General features: G+C 50.4%; 1 protein-coding gene across 1 annotated transcript in view; it reads right to left on the minus strand.

The window, feature by feature from the left end:
* RFX2 (regulatory factor X2) overlaps window positions 1-16612 on the minus strand; it is a gene marked incomplete at both ends in the record, with an annotated part of 45039 nt that extends 28427 nt beyond the window's left edge. Inside the window, 4 exons of the mRNA XM_082836500.1 lie at window positions 10041-10302; window positions 11727-11806; window positions 13749-13838; window positions 16508-16612. Of these exons, the coding sequence (XP_082692626.1) occupies window positions 10041-10302; window positions 11727-11806; window positions 13749-13838; window positions 16508-16612 (537 nt within the window). The remainder of the gene's footprint in view (window positions 1-10040; window positions 10303-11726; window positions 11807-13748; window positions 13839-16507) is intronic.
* Window positions 16613-19935: the final 3323 nt, after the last annotated feature.

Here is a 19935-nt window from a genome sequence, read left to right on the forward strand (position 1 = left end):
CATGCCACGGAGCAACTAAGCCCGTGGGCCACAACTACTGGGCCCGCGTGCAAGGAGAAGCCCGCGCACCACAACGAAGAGTAGCCCGGCTTGCCACAACTAGAGAAAGCCCGCGTGCAGCGACGAAGACCCAACGCAGCCAAAAAAAAAAAAAAAAAAAAAGACCTGCCAGGCCAAGGTCACCCCTGCAAAGGGCCAGCAATGACCAGTATCAAAGCAACACCTGTGGGCTTCCCTGGTGGCACAGTGGTTGAGAGTCCGCCTGCCGATGCAGGGGACACGGGTTCGTGCCCTGGTCCGGGAGGATTCCACATGCCGCGGAGCGTATGGGCCCGTGGGCCATGGCCTCTGAGCCTGCGCGTCCGGAGCCTGTGCTCTGCAACGGGAGAGGCCACAACAGTGAGAGGCCCGCGTACCGCAAAAAAAAAAAAAAAAAAAAAAAAAGCAACACCTGTATCTCCAGGCTGGGTCTGCCATAATTCGATATCAGGACCACGCCTCCTGGGCCAGAAGTGGGAAGGGGGAGACGATGCTCCTGGAAAACCAGGGAGAAGTGGGGGTGAGGACAGAAAACTGCTGCAGTAAACGTCCTGTCCTAAAATACAGCTTATTATGTGACCACAGAAGGAGGAAATAAACGTTTAAATGTTTTATGAACGCTTTTGGAGCTTTAAAGAAAATGGAGAGTATTTAAAAGAACCAAAGTGTCATGGCTGGAGTTCCGAGGGCAGGGATACAAATCACGGAATTCTGCCTGGAGAAAGGAAACAGCTGCAGTTAAGGGCCAGGTGGGAGGATGGAGAGAAGGGCAGGGCTCACCACTGGGGAGACGGGGAAGCTGGCTGGGGGAAATGGGCATTTTCAATTTGTCCAGTTTTGTTTTGCTAATTAAACATTAAAAAATTATGTAGTAATTTTATATGCACTTGCCATACAAAAACCCGATTAGGCCAGTGACATACCAGTCTCCTTCCAGGGCCAGGACTGGGGTGGCGCCCATGAGGCGCCCAGGGCACCAGACTGAAGGAAGAGCTCATTGTCAAGGTCGTGCCGTGGCAGGGTCAGCCCCCGGAGGGGAGCAACTCCCTAAATTTGGTGCCCTGGGCACCTCGCTTGCCCCGCCCCATCCCAGCCACAGCTTCTCCCAGGCCTCCACCAACTCCCACTCAGGAGAGGAAGCCCCTCCCTTCCCTAACAGCCCAGTGTGCGTCCATGAGGGGGCGTGGCTGTGTGCCAATAAAACTTTATTTACAAAACCAGGGGGCCGGCAGGATTTGGCTGGAGGGCGGCACTCTGCCGCCTCTGCCCCCAGAGATTTACTAAGCAATTGTAAATCACTCACACAATTGCATCGTATGGATTATACTTTACTGCTAAACTGAGTTTTTAAATTTTTAGGTAGAGAGGGGATCGTTGCACAGCACCATGGATGTCCTAAATGCTACCGAATTATGCACTTTAAAATGGTTAATTTTATGTTATATGAATTTTACCTCAATAAAAAATGTATAAGGTAATGCATGCATGTGGTTAAAATTCAAATAGAAGAAAAAGGTATAAAAAAAGCAAGTCTTCCTCTTTTCTTTCTACCTCACGGAGATAATCTTTTTTGGTAACCATTTTTACCAGCTAACATGTTTACTTCTTCTTGTAGTTCCTAGAACTTTAAAAAATACAGTTCTACTTCTTAATTTATCAATTGAAAAATTTTTAAGTTTGGAAATAACTCCAGATTGTATAAAAAGTTGCAAAAATAGCACAAAGCATTCCCTTCAGCCAGGCTCCCCAAATGTCAACATCTTCCGTGACCTGGAAATTAACCCCCACTCAACACTGTTAACCGATCGAATCACTTGATGAAAGTCCTGTTTGTGGACCAGGATCCAATCGGGGGTCACACACTCTGCTCATTTACATACGGAGCCACGAAAGAAAACAGTAGGAACACAAGGAACAGATGAAGGAAATTAGGAAGAGGCTTTTATTAGATGGATGACCCATGTAGCCATTGACATGGTAAGTGGGTTTGTGTTACTCTAAACAGTATGATGACTTCTCTGGTAAGTTAACTGAGACTTTTCAGAATAAGAACCGGAGTGCTTTCCAGTACGCATTCTTTAATTTTGTCACTTAAAGCAGAGCAGAGATGAACTTTAGATAGGTCTTTCAAAGGGGCACTGCTCCCACCTTTGCAAAGAAACTTGCAAAACCACATTCAAAAGCGATGATATTGGGACTTCCCTGGTGGCGCAGTGGTTAAGAATCCGCCTGCCAATGCAAGGGACACGGGTTCGAGCCCTGGTCCGGGAAGATCCCACATGCCGCGGAGCAACTAAGCCCGTGCGCCACAACTACTGAGCCTGCACTCTAGAGCCTGTGAGCCACAACTACTGAACCCGCGAGCCACGACTACTGAAGCCCACGCGCCTAGAGCCCGTGCTCCGCAACAAGAGAAGCCACTGCAATGAGAAGCCCGTGCCCCGCGATGAAAAGCAGCCCCCGCTCGCGACAACTAAAGAAAGCCCGTGCACAGCAACGAGGACCCAATGCAGCCAAAAATAAATTTTTTTAAAAAAGGGATGATATCATTAGATGTTTGTCAAAACCCATAGAACGTACAACATAGGGTGAACCCTGATGTCACCAAGGGCTTTAGTTAATAATGATAATGGGTCAATATTGGCTTATCGGCTGTAACAGATGCACCAACCTTAGATGTTAGTAATAAGGAAAACTGCGTGGGGTGCAGGCTGGGGCATTACGGGAATTCTCTGTACAGCTGCTCGATTTTTCTGTAAACCTGAAATTGCTCTAAGAGAAAGTCTATTAAAAGGATAAAAAGTGATGATGAATTATTTATTTATGGCCAACCCACGGGGCTTGCGGGATCTTAGTTCCCCAACCAGGGACTGAAACCATGCCTCCTGCAGCGGAAGCACGAGTCTTAACCACTGGACTGCCAGGGAAGTCCAATGATGAATATTTTAGAGAAAAAGCGGATGTACTATTGGCGAAACTACTTTATCAAATAATGTGCTTTGGCCGGCAAACGTTTTGCTCTTGTGGTTGGACAAAAACTCTGTGCAGGGGGCGAGGAAGCGTCTAGTGAATGCCCAGTAGGCGTGTGCGTTCACAGTCCAGTCAAGATATCCTGGGTCTTCCCTGAAAACACAGGCTCCAGAGAAAAGCTGCTTAGCGGTTGGCGATCCATCGTGAGCTGTGACGCTGCGTGGATGGTGCACCAGCCCCATGGGCCAGCAGGAAGGGTCGCCGTGAGAATCTAGGTGCCCGAGTGGGAAGCCAGTCCACACACAGGGAGCCGTGGACGGTCCAGGGTCCCCGCTGGCCTTGACTCAGCACTCAGGACTGAAGCAGGTCCCTTACGGACACATCCACTCGAAGCGGCCGCAAGACCATCTTCCCAGCGAGCTGGATACAGGATAGAAGATTCGTCTCTTCTGTATCCACATGTGCTGGTGGTCAGAGCGAAGATGCTCGCTGGAGTTTCGAAAGCAGGAGCTGCGTTTCTGATGACTCAGCAAAGAAATGCCTATGATTTCAAGTGGCACACCGCAGGGATGTCTGCTGTAGCTTTAACACTGCAGAACTTGAATCTATCATTCCAGGGCCCCAAGTATTGTGACTTTTAAAAAAAATATATATTCTTTTTCATATTCTTTTCCATTACAGTTTATTACAGGATATCGAATATAGTTCCCTGTGCTATACAGTAGGTCCTTGTTGTTTATCTATTTTATACATAGTAGTTTGTATCTGCTAATCCCAAACTCCTAATTTACCCCTCCCCTACCCGCTTTCCCCTCTGGTAACTGGAAATTTGCTTTCTATGTCTGTGAGTCTGTTTCTGTTTTGTAAATAAGTTCATTTGTATCATATTTTAGATTCCCCATATAAGCGATATCATATGATATTTGTCTTTCTCTATCTGGCTTACTTCACTTAGTATGATAATCTCTAGGTCTATCCACGTTGCTGCAAATGGCATTATTTCATTATTTTTTATGGTTGAATAATATTCCATTGTATATACATGTACCACATCTTCTTTATCCATTCATCTGTTGCTGGACATTTAGGTTGCTTCCATGTCTTGGCTACTGTAAATAGTGCCGCTATGAACATAGGGGTGCACAAATCTTTTTGAATTAGAGCTTTGTCTGGATATATGCCCAGGAGTGAGATTGCTGGGTCGTATGGTAGTTCTGTTTTTAGTTTTTTGAGGAACCTCCATACTGTTCTCCATGGCGGCTGTGCCAATTTATGTTCCCACCAACAGTGTAGGAGGGTTCCCTTTTCTCCACACCCTCTCCAGAATTTATTATTTGTAGACTTTTTTTTAAACAAATTTATTTCATTTTATTTATTTATTTTTGGCTGCGTTGGGTCTTCATTGCTGCATATGGGCTTTCTCTAGTTGTGGTGAGCGGGGGCTACTCTTCATTGTGGTGCGCGGGCTTCTCATTGCGGTGGCTTCTCTTGCTGCAGAGCACGGGCTCTGGGCGTGCGGACTCAGTAGTTGTGGCGCACGGACTTAGGCGCTCCACGGCATGTGGGAACTTCCCGGACCAGGGATCGAACCCGTGTCCCCTGCATTGGCAGGTGGATTCTTAATCACTGCGCCACCAGGGAAGTCCCTACTTGTAGACTTTTTAGTGATGGCCATTCTGACCCGTGTGAGGTGGTACCTCGTTGTAGTTTTCATTTGCATATTGCGACTTTTAATATTAAGATCTCAGTTTTTTCGAAGAAGACCCAAAGTGTTCCATGGGGCTGGGCTGCTGAGGCTCTGCTGCACACACCCAGACAGGAGGATTTTCCTCACTTGGGGGTGGAAGACATCGATGATGCTTTCTTAGGTGTGTTTGAAAATCACATCAGATGCCACAAAGCTTACAGAAGCTGAACGCAACCAGAGAAAGATGGAACCCATGTGCCGCCATCCTCCAAGGTGAAGCGCTGGCCCTTCCAGCTTCTGTGTAGCTCTTGCTTATGCACCAGTTGTCTGGCCTGCCTGAGCGGGGTCGCCAGGGCAGGCAGCCCCCAACCTCCGTGGGACCGGAGCACCCAGGGCCACCACTGCCTGTGTGCTGGCCCTCTCTGACTTCCTGGAAATGCAGAGTCCAACGGGTCTTCACCAGACCAGGTCCCAGAGCCCTGATGAGACATCGCAATGGTACATCCCCTCACGGACAGGGATGCTGTATTTTTATCATCTTCAAAATTGGATAGACGATTTGTCTTCATCAGCCTCCACTGCGTGGCCCAGGGGGGCCGCCTGCTTGGCATGGTGGCAGGGGGGCTTTTCCTCATGCAGCCCTGGAGCCCCCAGAGTCTCCCCTTGTTACAACCCAAAGAGCATACCTCTCAGCTTAGCATCTCTGCTCCATGGGGTCAAAAAAAAAAGCACAACAGGAAAAGTTATCAAAAACTTACCATTTGGGCAATTCACTTCTAAGATTTCAATACTGATGAAATTTTAACCAGAAATGAGATTCAAACAAATGTGTCACTGGAAGTCTGAAGTCCCTCACTGGGGCTGTAGGTGCCAATTTGCTCTGGTCTTTGTGCTCTGTTTGCAGGATTAACTTGAAGTCCCTGGAAACACAACTCTGACATAAGAAAACTGATAGACGCGAAATGCCGGATCCAGGAGCCATCGTTATTTCTGTCGCAACCTCAGGGCCAGTCCTGTTCCTGGCTCTTGGTTGGATCTCTGCTGATCCTTGTGAGATGTCCCCACGCCAAAAGCAAGTCAAAAACCACAACAGCGCAGAGGGAGTCTGGAGGCAGGTGCTCATCCAAGGTGGTAACTCTTGGAGCTTTTGGGGCTGGGGGTGGGCAGGGTGCCAAAACATAGCCTGTTCGTGGATTTCCAACTGATTTAAAAACTCGATTCTTCTAGTGCAACCCAGACATCAGACTACAGTAACCAGGCGGCCCGGGGTCTGAGCTGCACATTTGTTTGCAGCGAGGCAGTGTGCACTGCAGAGAATATCATGACCTGTGACCTCAGTAGGTCTGTGACCTGCGACCCTAGCCTATTCACTATTATGAGTTGATGCAGTTTGCTGATATGGAGACGTCACATTCGTGAAACTTAATGTAGTCTGTGAGGAAGGCTTCTGATCAACGGCAGCTCTACACTCAGGTCTGCCAGCCAATCCTCTGAGGGTGTGCTGAGGACCCTGGAGGGCCCAAGTGAGGCAAGGGACAGGCTGGTGCCCCTGGGATGGAGTGGCAGGCACCACCCCACAGTCACCGCTCTAGACAGCAAATGACTTCTCTCCATGCCTGTCCTCAGAGCCAGGTCCTGGGGAGCACCCTGGACATCGAAAGGGAGAGAACAGCTAAGCTCAGAGGGCCTCTAATGTCAGGGTGACCCGGAAACACATCAGGACCAAGAGAACAGGGATGAGGCTCGAACATCATCTTCTATTTCAGATTAAGCCCACACAAAAATAGGAAGTTTTTTTTTTTTTTTTTTTTTTTTGCGGTACACGGGCCTCTCACTGCTGTGGCCTCTCCCATTGCGGAGCACAGGCTCCAGATGCGCAGGCTCAGCGGCCATGGCTCACGGGCCCAGCCGCTCCGCGGCATGTGGGATCCTCCCGGACCGGGGCACGAACCCGTGTCCCCTGCATCGGCAGGCGGGCTCTCAACCACTGCGCCACCAGGGAAGCCCAGGAAGTTATTTTTTAATTGACAATCAATCAATAAAATCCATCACATTCATAGTCTAAAGAAGAAAAAACACGTGATCATATCACTAAGAAAGAAGCATTTGGCAAAACTCAACATCCAATTATGATAAAGACTCTCAGAAAACTAGGAATAGAAGGAAACTTCCTCAACCTGAAGAAAGGCATTTGTGAAAAACATACAGGTAACATTACACTTAGGGGTGAAAGACTGAAGCTTTTCCCCTAAGACTGAGAACAAGGCAAGGATGTCCACTCTCACCACTCTTACACAGCATCGTACTGGACGTTCTAGTCAGTGCAACAAGGTGAGAAAAAGAAATAAAAGTCACCCACACTGGAAAAGAACTAAAACTGTTCCTATTTGCAGACCACAAAAAACTCTTAGAACTAAAGACTGAGTTCAGCATGGTCACAGGAAGCAAGGTCAAGAACCAGAAATCAACCATACTTTTGTACACTAGCAATGAACAGTTGAAAACTGAAATTTCAAATCAGTACCATTTAAAATAGCTCCAGGGGACTTCCCTGGTGGTCCAGTGGTAAAGAATCCGCCTTCCAATGCAGGGGACGCGGGTTCGATCCCTTGTCAGGGAACTAAGATCCCACACGCCGCAGGACAACTAAGCCCGTGCGCCACAACTACTGAGCTCGCGCGCCTCAACTAGAGTCTGCATGCCGCAAACTATAGAGCCCACGCGCCCTGGAGCCTGCACGCCACAACTAGAGAGAGAACACCCGCACACCACAAGAAGCCCGCGCGCCGCAACGGAGAGCCCCCATGCTGCAGCTACGACCCAACATAGCCAAAAAAAAAAAAAAAAAAAAAAAGCTCCAAAACCAAAAAATACTTAGGCATAAATATAACAAAATAAGTACAGGATCTGCATGCTAAAAATGACCAAATGCTGATGAAAGAAATCAAAGAAGAGCTAAATAAATGGAGAAAACACACCACGTTCATGGATTGGAAGACCCAACATAGTAAAGATGTCAATTCTCCCCAAATTGATACACAGCTTTAATGCTGTTTAATCAAAATCTCACTAGGAATGTTTTTTGGAAATAAAGATAAACTGATCTAAAATCTATATAGAAAATTCTAAATTTATATAAATAGCCAATATAATACTGAAGAATAAAGTGAGAGGAGCCAGTCTACCCATTTCTGGGGCTACTCTTCACTGTGGTGTGCGGGCTTCTTATTGCAGTGGCTTCTCTTGTTGCGGAGCACGGGCTCTAGGCATGCGGGCTTCAGTAGCTGTGGCATATGGGCTCAGAAGTTGTGGCTCACGGGCTCTAGAGCACAGACTCAGTAGTTGTGGCACACGGGGTTAGCTGCTCCACAGCATGTGGGATCTTCCCGGACCAGTGATCGAACCTGTGTCCCCTGCATTGGCAGGCACTCTTCATCACTGCACCACTGGGGAAGTCCCAGGCCAACTGATTTCTGACAAATGTGGAAAAGCAATCCGATAAAGGATAGTGTTTTAACAAATGATGCTGGGACAACTGGTTGTTTCATATGCATAAAAATGAACCTCGACATAAACTTTACGTCTTATACAAAAGTTAGCTCAGAATGAAGCGGAGCTAAATGTAAAATGTAAAACTATAAAACTTTTCAAAGAAAACAGAGGAGAAAATGTTCACGACCTCGGGACAGGCGAAGAGTTCTCAGGCATGACATCAAAAGCACGATCTTTCCAAAAAAGAAAAACTGTTAAATTGGATTTGATCAAAATTATCGGGAAAATTTTTTTTTTCTCTGCAAAAGACACTTTAAAAAAAAATTTTTTTTTTATTTAAATTTTTGGCCGCAGAGCACAGCATGTGGGATCTTAGTTCCCCAACCAGGGGCTGAACCTGGGCTCCCTGCAGTAGAAGCGTGGAGTCTTAACCACTGGATCACCAGGGAAGTCCCCAAAAGACACTCTTAAGAGAATGAAAAAACACTTTAAAGACTGGGAGAGAATATTTGCAAATCACATATCCAGCAGGGGACTTGTATCCAGAATATACAAACAACTCTCAAAATTAACAGTAAGAAAACCAACAACACAGTTAAAAAAATAAACAAACTTCAACTGACGTATCACCAAAGAACATACATGAAAGGCAAAGCCCCTGACCAGGTGCTGGCCATCGTTAGCGATTACGAAAATGCATAATGACAACCACAGTAAGATAACACCACACACCGATGAGAATGGCTAAAAAGAAAGATGCTGACAACACCCGACAACAAAAAATGCTGGTGACGAGGTGGGACGAGAGGAACTCACACCTGGCTGGGGGAGCTCGAAATGGTACCTCCCCCCCCGGGAAAACACGGGTGGTTTCGGATAAAGTTAAACATACACTTACTGTAGGAGCCAGCAATCCCATTCGCAGGTATTGACTGACCCCAAAGAAAGGAAAACATGTGTCTATACATGAGAGTCCTTCTAGCTGTTTTATTCACAATCACGAAAAACTGCAAACAGCCCAAATGGCCCCGCAGCTGGTGAATGGAGGAACGAGCCGTTAGGGTCACGGAACATGACTCAGCAACAAGAAGGAACCACTGACTCACAGCACAGCTGGACGGGATCTCCAGGCTCCACATTGGGTGAAAGGAGCCAGTCACAAAGGAGTGTCCTGGATGATCCCCTTTATACGGCATCCCCACAGAGACAAAAGTACAGTGACGGAGAGCAGACCCACGGGTGCCAGGGGTTGAGGGTGAGAGGAGGTCGTGACTACCAAGAAACACCCGAGGGAGTTCTGGGAGTTATGCAACCATTCTGTGTACTGATGTGGGGACAGATACCCGAGTCTGTACGTGAGTCAAAACTCATGGGTCTGTGCAGCCCACACCGTCCACTTTACTCAGTGCTAATTTAAAAAATAAGAGTAAATATGGGAAATAGAGTTTTCAAAGCAGATACATCTTTAAAGCAGGTAAGCCACCGTTTTGGACAGAGGTGTGGGGTACCAGTCCAGTATAGCTCTGCTTGGGTTCAGCCCAGTTTTCGCGGGGATGTGTTGATCTCCGCCTGGGAGAGGCTGACGACGATGAGGACGGTCATGGTGGACCACCAGCGGCAGCAGCATCTCCCAGCACTGAGCTGCCTCCTCATCTGCAACGCTCCCAGCACTGGCTACAGCCATCTATCCTCTGTCTTTACCAAGGGAGGAGCAAAGACGGGGGCGCTTGTCGTAGGTTAGTGGGGTTCCGACGCCCGTGCTCCCGGCTGCCTTCTACTCACAGTCCCTGCTGCTGCCGGGAGTCTATTCAGGGCCTAACCTGCTGCCCCCGAGAGCCTGGGACGTACATACCGTAGCGGGTGATGAGCGGGATGTGTGCGCCAGGGAGTGCCGGGTGCCGTCCATGCCCCCGTGGATGAGGTAGGCTCCCGTGCCGGAGACGATGGGGCTGCCCCCGACATCCATGGTGATGCCCACCATGCTGTGGGCGGGGACTGCCGTCGGGGAGGAGCCTGCCACGGTCACCTGGGCACCGCCCGGGGCCTCGAAGTACGACGCGGAGCTGCTGGGGGCGTACATCTGGGGTTCGGGGTTGTAGGCATACGCCGTCCGCCTGGCGGGAGACAGAAGGCTTCACGTAAACGCCGGAAACCACGGCGCCGAGCACGTGGCTAAGTCAGACCCGGCTGTCAATACAGCGAGTTCACAGCCATGGTCTCCGAAAGCATTCGGGATCCCAGCTGATCCCTCAGCAACTTGTCATTTACGAACCGCACGTGCAAATTGCACTCGACGGGGGCGGGGCTTGGTGGGTGGGGCAGGGCTGGACCTGACCCTGGTTACTGGAGGTCTACCCCTGGGATAAGACCACGTAGAGCTGTACACACACACACACACACACACACACACACACTCGTGTGCACACGTGCGCCTAAAGGCTGTGAAGCTGAATATGGCCCGATGTGGTGCCCTGGTTTTGATACCATCCTGCAGTCATAGAAGATGTCACCACCGGGGGTGCGGAGGCTGGGTGAAAGGTACAAGGGACTCTGGGCTAATTTTGCAACTTCCTGGGAGTCTCTAGTTCTTTCAAACCAGAAAGTTTTTTTTTAAAAAATGTAATTGCATAATAAAAAGAATGTCTAAGGGATTCCAAGAATTTGTCTGAAATCCTTTAACATCTGGATCAAATCATTAACCATGTCGGTTGATGTACATCCGGCCGCAGTGAAAGCCGGTCAGTAGGGGTTTTTCCTCAGGGGTGACTGAGGGAAGGCCCCTCTGGGGGACAGGGCAGCCTCTCCGGCCCCCGGGGGACGTCCTGTCTGACCGCAGTGCAGTGGAGCCAGGATGCTGCTGCGGAGGGTCCCCCAGAGCCTGCTGGGGGCTCACAGGCTTCACACGCGCTCCTCTGGGTCAGTGTGTGTCATGCCTTCAGTGTTGTGCTGCGGGTGCCCACGACTGCAGCAATCACATCTCTTTAACCACAACCAAACCCTCCCGCGCCCTCAGGAAGGGAGTCGTGGAAACCAGAGGCAGAAACAAGCAAAAGGACGCGCGTCCCGAGCACGGTGAGCTTCTGGGAAACGCATCATTTTCTGCCCCAAGCACCACGAAGTTCGAAGGAAGAAAACCCTAGACGTCCTTGACAAATGGAAGATCAAGTTTTACCAACATCAGAAAAAGCCAGAGGTTAACAGAGGCCAGGATGAAAAAGCAGAGATGGACACGGTTTCTGGATTGCAAAGGATAGCTTCAGACTTAGAAGGTGGATTGGTTTTTTGGGTTTGTTTTTAAAGACTGCCTTTTCTAGAAGTGAAAGTATAACAGTCTGTGATTTCTGAAATCTCCACCAGGCTGTGATGTCCTTACGCCATTGTAATAGTTGGGACACGTCACCCGAAGGGTAAGGGAAAGGATTCTGTGTAAACACATCCCCAAGGGAGCTCAGTGGGCGTCGTGACAGAAGGTTGGGATGTGGCCTACAGTCGGTTCCCTGTGAGGCCCCTTTCGGGGGAGGGGGAGGACACCACGTACAAGGCTCCGTTGGTGTAGACGGCTTCCCCCCCTTCCACGTACTGCACCTGGGGGGGATACACGTGCTGCACGGGCTGGACCTGAAACAACAGCAGATACTTGGTGTTACACGGAGTCTTCCTTGCTCAGGACTTCCAGATTATTCAGGCAGAAATATCTCCTGTTGCCTTTTGTGAACACTTAGCACCACATCACAGTTGTCCTGCCCCCAGCTGGCACTTCTAAAAAAACCAGGGGAGACAGTCACGTCAAGGCCACGTATTCCGGATGAGCCCAAACGGAAATGGAACCGCAGCGGGTCTGGGCCCCTCTTCTGTGCGGGGAGGAGCCCAGCTCGGAGCAAAGGTGCAGAGCAGGGCTGGGGGGATGCCTGCGGTCTGCTGGCCACTGGGCAGAGGGGCCAGTCTTGCTGGACAGCAGACGCCAGAGATGTGGGCGGAATGCGGACCTCGGCGCGCCCGATGCCCCCACGGCCCCTTGGCAGGGGAGGGGGCTTAAGCTGCTTAAGCTTACGCTGCTTAAGCTTACGCTCCACCGCCCCCTGCTACTCTTTTCGGTGGCCCTGGAGGCCGTCCCCTGCAACGGGTCGGGGTCCTGGGAGCCACGCTGGAGGAGGCTCTGAAGGTCTGAGCAGAATTAGCAGGAGCGCTGTACCTGGAGTGGGGCGGGGGGGTGGAGGGAGGAGGCCGGTGGGAAGACCCCTCCCTCGTCGGTCAGTTCCCAGCCTCAGCTGATGACCCCCAAGGGACTCGGGCCCTGCTGGTGGAGGCCCAGAGCTCTGTGTGCAGAACTTCGGGACCCCACCGCAGGGGGAGGCTTAGCGGGTCCCTGATTCAACCTTGTTTGGGGGCGAGAAAATCGAGGGCCAGTCTCATCGTGCCCTCTCTGTAGGCCTTCTCATGCAGCAGCAGGACAGGGCCGATTCCCACCTCTGAGGACAGCCCAACCCGGGGGACATATGCACACGCACAACCCCCTCTGTCTTAGCGGACTGGGTAAGATGCAGAGGCCAGCCCCAGTCTGGGAGGCCCAGGAGGAACAGCGGGCACAGGCCCAACCCCACAGAGGAGGGCAAGCTTCTGGAGCCACAGGAGTCGCGGTCGCCCCTCCCTCGGGGAGCTAAAGCAGGGCCGCTGGTTCCCTGCTAGCCCCCACGCCCACCCGCATGCCTTCGCTTCTCCCCTAGGACCCCGAACACCACACAGCACCAGGCAAACATCTCGAAACACCCTACTACTCTGGGCAGGAGCCCCTCGAAGGGAGAGGTGTGTCCTCTGGGGTCTCGCCATCTCCATATGCTCCTGGTTCCTTTCAGGCAGGAGCCTGAACGAATTTTAATTCAGCATCTTACAGAGCAGGAGTCGGCAAATTCTGGCCCTCGGGTCAAATCCGGCCCGCACGTTCTTATAAATAAAGCTTTATTGGCACACAGCCACACCATTCCTTTGTGACTTTCGCGAGTGTTGCATGGTTGTGCCTGCAAAGCCAAAAAAGAAAGATGTACGGCTAGGCCTTTCCCAGAAGAGGTCTGCCAACCCTGCTCAGATCACACCGCCTGTCTGAGCTGATGATCTGGGCTGCGATTAGGCTGGTGAGCCCACACATTCAAGCTTTCTTCTCAAATCATTTAATTTCACAAGAAGTGCCCGTCTGAGGGTCCAGCACTTGCCTGCAGATGAGTTTGCCTCCCCAGGGGGCTCGGTGCTCCTCCAATCCAGAAACCTCCTCTATCTGCCTGTGTGTCTACCGCTGCACCCCATGCTCTATCTAGGGGCTCGCCTGTGCCCCAAAGGCTGAATATCTGAATGAATGAAAGATCATAAGTTTTCTTCGCTTGATGCAACCTATCTGCAGCAAAAGATTTTTTTTTTTAACACATCTTCCAAAAGAACTTTCTGGTAAGGAACTGAACACATCAAACGAAAAGGAACAGCGACAACAGAAAAGCATGCATCATCGTTCAGACAGGGCTCCAAGGTGCTACGTGCCAACCTCGTCCCGAGTCACCTGTGCTGTGGTTACCTGCTGTGGCACCTGCTGCACTCTGGGGAGGGAGATGGGCTGCATCTGAGCCCCCTTGGGAGCCGAGCCTGCTGCCTGGACCAACACCCTCTAAAAGGGAAGGAAAGAGGACATTTAGGCTTTGTCAGAGGTTAGTCCTGGAAACAAACACAGGTCACAGCTCAACTGCGCCCACTGTCGCTTTATGGAAACATAGCGGGACGGGTAGGAAAGGAGAGGTGGGCGCGCACACACGCGGCTCAGGCTGACTGAGGCGGGCACAGTGGGGACTCGAGCACACGTGCACGCACACGCACACACACACACACACACACCCAGCAGCTTTGCCTCCTTGGGGTCGATAGTCATCAAGGTGACATGGGCTGAGAGCTGGATGCCGAGGCTGGTCGTCCACACCACCTCCTCCGCCGGACGAGCTGGGTCACACCCCATCGTTTCTCAGTATCCCCTGGACCTGTCCCCATTTTACACACGAGGAAAAAGGAAGCCTAGAATGGTCAAGGCCAGGTCTATGTCCTGCGGCCTCAGCATCAGAAGTTCTACAACCCAGACTCAGTCCAGGCCCCTCCTGGACTCCAAGACTGCTCTCTGGGCCCCTGAGCCATCTTCCCAGTGTGGCTTTGTCACTTGGCCTGGAGGACTGGTTGGACAAAGCTAGGAAAACATGAAGGATCAAAACGTACCCTCAAGGTGAGGGAGGAAATAGAGCGCTTTGCTTCTGTAAAGGCTGGGCTTTGGAAGTCATCAACTGTGGGTCTATGGTCGTCCCACTTGGACCCTAAGTATCACCAGCTGTGGTGATTCTGCGGGGCTTGGCTTTATAAAACACCACTGTTCTAATAAGAATTCAATACACTCGGCCCTCCAGAGGCAAAGAGAACACAGATGGTACAGAAATCAATAGGGTGGACGGATAAACCCACATGGGAACATCACTCAGCCAGAAAAAGGAGAGAAGCAATGACACTCGCTACAATGTGAATGGACCTTGAGAACATAATGCTCAGTGAGAGAAGCCAGACACAAAAGGCCATGCAGTGTGTGATTCCATTTACACGAAGCGTCCAGAACAGGCAACTCCACGGGGACAGAGAGTGCATTCGTGGTTGCCTGGGGGAGAGGGATGGAGGGTGACTGCTCATGGGGACGGGGTTTCTTCTTTGGGGGATGAAAATGTTCTGGAACTAGGTAGAGGTGGAGGTCGGAAAACACTGTGAATGTCTTAAACGCCACTGAATTGTTCACCTTAAAATGGTGAATTTTGGGCCATGTGAATTTCGCCTCAAATAAATATGAATATTAAGGATATACACGCACGCGCTCCAAAGCTGAGCTGTCCAGTACGGAAGCTACTAGCTGCGTAGCTCTGTGGACGCTGCAATTTACTTCCATTTAAATGAATTGCAGAATTCAGTTCCTCAGCGGCACTGGCTACATTGCCAGTGCTCGGAGCCTGGTGGGGCTGGTGGCAGAACACGCCCACTGTGGTGGGAAGTCCTGGTGGATGGCCGGGGCTGAGAGTGGAAGCAGGAAGAGTGCATCGTGGGGACAGTGGGAGCAAGAACGCCCCTTACTGGGGATGAACTGGGTGCTCACTGTTTAGGGAGTGCAGTGCAGACTGCAGGCGAGAGAGGTGCCCGACGGGGGCGGGGACACAACCATCGAGGCAGGGGTGCGGGACTGGATCCATCTCCATCAGGGACTGGAGCCCTGGAGCCTGGGATGTACACGGTGGCCATGGCAGGTCCCTGGGACCAGTCAGCCTGCAGCCGCTACAGTGAAGGCAGCCGCCACCCAGGCCCAGGGGCGCCTGAGACGGGGGTTTGGTGAGAGGGTGGAGGGCTCCATGGGGTGGAGGGCTCACGCATCAGGCTCAGTAGGCAAGGAAACAATCAATTAGACCACACTGCAAGTGATCACGCCCTCTTGGCACCCATGCTGGGGCCGCCACACTTCCAAGAAATAAATGCGAAACATGTCCAACTACACATTCTAAACTGAATAAACGGCTTTGATGTTTGCCTTTTGGCTTTTGCTGAATTACGTGTTTTGGGGTTTTTTGTGTTTGTTTGTTTGTTTGCCATAATCAATTCTTTCTGTCGTGCTCCTAACTTTTAGATTTGTAAATCATAGATGATCACGTGGCCACAGTGGACCTCTGCACATGTCTATGATTTTGGTCTGTTCTGTTACCTTCGGTTTCTGGTAGATTTATGTCACTAATTTTATGTTTATGTCTACTTAATGGTGTATTTCAATACACTATAGAAATCTAGAAGTTGGGAGAGCCTTAATGTGAAAATTCTCTCTCTGCAAATTTTAAAGAATATACCGATTCTAATACTAGATTCAATTACTGAACCAAATCCTAAGAATTCTCACTTCCCTTTTGCCTTATGGATAGAAAGGCTTTCTGTGTAGAAGGGTCATTTCCAATGTACAAGAAAACTACCACTAGCAGATAAGAATGGACTAAATCAAAGTCGGGGAAGGGCTTTCTTTGTGAGTTTGGATCATCGATTCCTTGGTGGGACCATTTTACAACAAACAGTGAAAAAGTCTAATAATATGGGGTGAGGAAGGAAAATGAGGGTGCGATGCAACAGCAGCAGCCATGGAGCTGAGAAGTCAATTCAGAAAAATAGAGATTCCTCGCTCTGCTGATTCAAATGTTTTTCAAAACCAAGGTGGACGCATCCCCACCCTGGCTGCGCTGGTTTTCCCGGAGCGGCCTGAGCGGCAGGCGGCTGGTCCCTTACCTGTGGTGAGGCTGGCACAGGCTGGGCCACAGGCGCCTGGGCTGCTGACGAGGGACACAGAGCCACGGAAGCCGGCGAATCCGATCCACCCTCTGAATTCTGCATGCTCAGTTCTAAAGAGAGGCGGAGAGAGAGTGAGTGGGGCAGGGCTGTCTTCACGAAGCCCAAAGAGGCAACATACACGATAGGCGAGCGGTAATGACCTGCAGTCTTCCAAGTCCAACTGCAGGGATCCTGGCCAGACTAGGTAAGGAAGGGAAGCGGGGAAGAGGTTGCACAACTGTTCCATAAGAAGAGAGAAGGGAGGGGGCAGGGGATGTTTGTCCAAATATAAACCCGAAAAAATAGCTCTGCAGGAATTCCTGAATGCAGGGGACAACAGCTCCCCTTTCCGATCTGATCGGGCTCATACGACTTCTTTACTCGGTTTACCGACAAAACCAAAAGCTCCTGGGGGATGCTGGCCATCTGCGGAGCTACTGCACCCCAAACTATAAGCGCATCCTCCTAGGGCAGGGTCTCCCCCTCGGCACTGCTGCCACTGGGCAGGTCATTCACGTTCTGTGGGCCATCCTTGGCCCTGTGTGGGGGCGGAGCGGCATCCCGGGCCCACCCACTTGATGCCAGGAGCACGCCCAGTCGCGACCACCACAGATGTCGCCAGACATTGCCCAGTGTCCCTGGGGGGGCGGGGGGGGGGATGGATTCAACGCTGGTTAAGAATCACTGGTTTAGGGAGAAAAAAGGTGATAGCAGAGAAAGAAATGGCTCATCCTTGGGGCTGGAGAAAAATCCTCAGGCATTTCAGCAATAAGAAAAAGTGCCTTTCTGCTCCTTTGCCCATGAGAAAGCAGACAAGTACGTTTCTCTGCAGCCAGGTGTAGATCTCTTTCAAGAAGGTAATTTAAAAATTCTCCACCAAGATTCATTTAATCTCAGCACGCAGTGGCAGACGATAGTCACTCCAGGAAAATGCTGAAAGTCAAACCCTGCTCACTTTTTAATAAACACTGGCTACCTTAAGTCTTTGGAGAAGCCGTTCAATCCGCAAACTGCATAGAGGTGGTTTTGTGGTCACACACACCTGTCCCCATCCCTGTCCCGTCCTGGCTGCGGCTCTGAGCATATCCCCCCAGGAGTGAAGTCTCCCAGCTCCTGACCCCCAGGGAGGCCTGGACAGCATGGCACATACCACGGTGCCCCGGACCTACGGCCAGAGCTTTGACATATGTTTCTCTACAGCCCCAAGAGTCCCCACCTCCAATAATGGGTGGAGAATTTTTTTAAAATCCTTTTTAAAAGAATATAAACTGATAATAGATGAAAATAATTTGCCTAAGGGAAGCAGAAAGATGTGCGTGTGTGTTTGATCTGAGAGTGTTGCCTCAATCCCATCTTTACTGACTCTCCCAGGACTCCCCCATCCCCTCCCAAATGCCTTTGGTGCCACAAGAACCACTGGATGGACCGTGGCGGTGCCTGTGGCATTTTTCTCTTTCCCGTGACCTTGCCTTGGTTCTCACCACCAGATGTCCCCAGAGCCATGTGGTGACAGGTGCCTCTACATTCTTCGACTCTTTCGGAGGAAGAGGGAGAGGAGGAGGGAAAAGAAAGAGGAGGAGGGTGCGAATTTCTAATCGTGCAACGTTCCTGGGTCTCCAACATTCTCTGCCTTCCTGATGGAACTGACCTTTGGAATTATCCTGCTGGAACCTGCTTAATCGAGGTCTCTTGTTTATGGTTTTCTCTGACCGTTTTAAACCAGTCCTTTGCCCACTCTGTACCACTCTGTTCCCATCTGAAGCCAGGAAGCGGGTAACTTCAGCGGCACTAGGAGGAAATGGATTAGAACTCTCCATGAAACGAATCCACTGGTGAGAAAGTGAGCAGGCTGACTTTGCTGAGACCAGTCCCTTGTTCCACAGTTGAAGTCTTATGGAAACAGGGAGAACCTGTGAGTGTTGGGATAGACAGTGGGCCCATGCTGTGCTTAGCGTGGCCAGAACACACCTTCCAGAATGCAAGTGAGGCTAACACACTGCTGACCAGCATGCACTGTCTGTCTATCACACTTCTTAGTGTGTATCGTTTAGACCAGAGTCAGCAACCTTCTTCTGTAAAGGACCAGATACCTTCGGGCCCACGTGGTCTCTGTTACAACTACTAGACTTTGCGATCATAGCACAGGAGCAAAAATGGCTGACATGTGAACGAATGATCCTGGCTGTGTTCTAATAAAACTTTATTTATAGAAACAGGCGACAGGCCAGGTTTGGCCCATAGGCCATGGCTGCTGGTCACTGGTCCATATAATTTTTTTTTTTTCTGCACCACGCGGCATGCAGGATCTTAGATTCCTGACCAGGGATCAAACCTGGGTCCCCAAGCAGTGGAAGTGTGGGGTCCTAACCACTGGACCACCAGGGAAGTCCCCGGTCCATATAATTTGGATTTAATAAAGTGACATGGTTTTGGAAGGTTGGGAGAAAAACTACACTGTCTGGAATCAAAGCCTGAGGCCACAGGCCCTTGATCCAGCGCCTAGTTCTCGTGGCCACGTCTCACCAACGTGACAGGACTGGAGGAGCCCCGGAGGGCGACTCAAACTGTGTGGAGGGTGGAGCTGTTGACATTTAAAGACAAACGCAAGTATCAGACACTGGTCTGAAATGCCAGCAGTGGTCTTCCCGAAACTTGCCAAGTCAAAAAGAAAACTGATTGAATCCCAGAACTCCAGAAGCCAGGTGTAGCCCTTAAAACTTAGGATGGGAGTTTGGGCACAGATGACTTTGGGGAGCTGTGGTGGGTTGAATAGTGTCCCCCCCGACCCCCAAATTCATGTCAACGTGGAATCTCAGAATGTGACCTTATTTGGAAACAATGTCTTTGCAGATGTACCCAAGCAAAGGCTTAAGGTGAGATCATACTGGATGAGGGTGGGCCCTAAATCCAGTGACAGTGCTCTTGTAACAGACAGAAAAGACACACAGGAAGAAGGCCATGTGACAATGGGGGCAGAGACTGGAGTGCCGCAGCTACAGGCCAAGGAATGCCGAGGCTGGCCGGGGCCACCAGAGCTGGAAGATCCTCCCCTAGAGGGATCACGGCCCTCTTGACACTTTCTAGCCTCCAGAACGGTAAGAGGATAATTTTTTTGTTGTCTCAAGCCACCCAGTCTGTGGTACTTTGAATGGCAGCCCTAGGAAACTCACACAGGGGTCCCTACGGCGCATCCTGCAAGGTTTGGTGTCCTGCTTCTGTGCCAGGCCCAACTCAGGCAGCTGACACACATTTATCAAATGAATGAACACTGTAGTAACGCCTTAGTATTACATCTGATACTGAATTATAAAAATTTACACATAGCATTTCAGATAGTGAGAGTCTATGAAAGCACTTTATAAAACAGATAATAATACACAGAATTG

This window comes from Leucopleurus acutus (genome assembly GCF_964270905.1).
Source record: "Leucopleurus acutus genome assembly, chromosome: 3".
NCBI classification, from domain to species: Eukaryota; Metazoa; Chordata; class Mammalia; order Artiodactyla; family Delphinidae; genus Leucopleurus; species Leucopleurus acutus.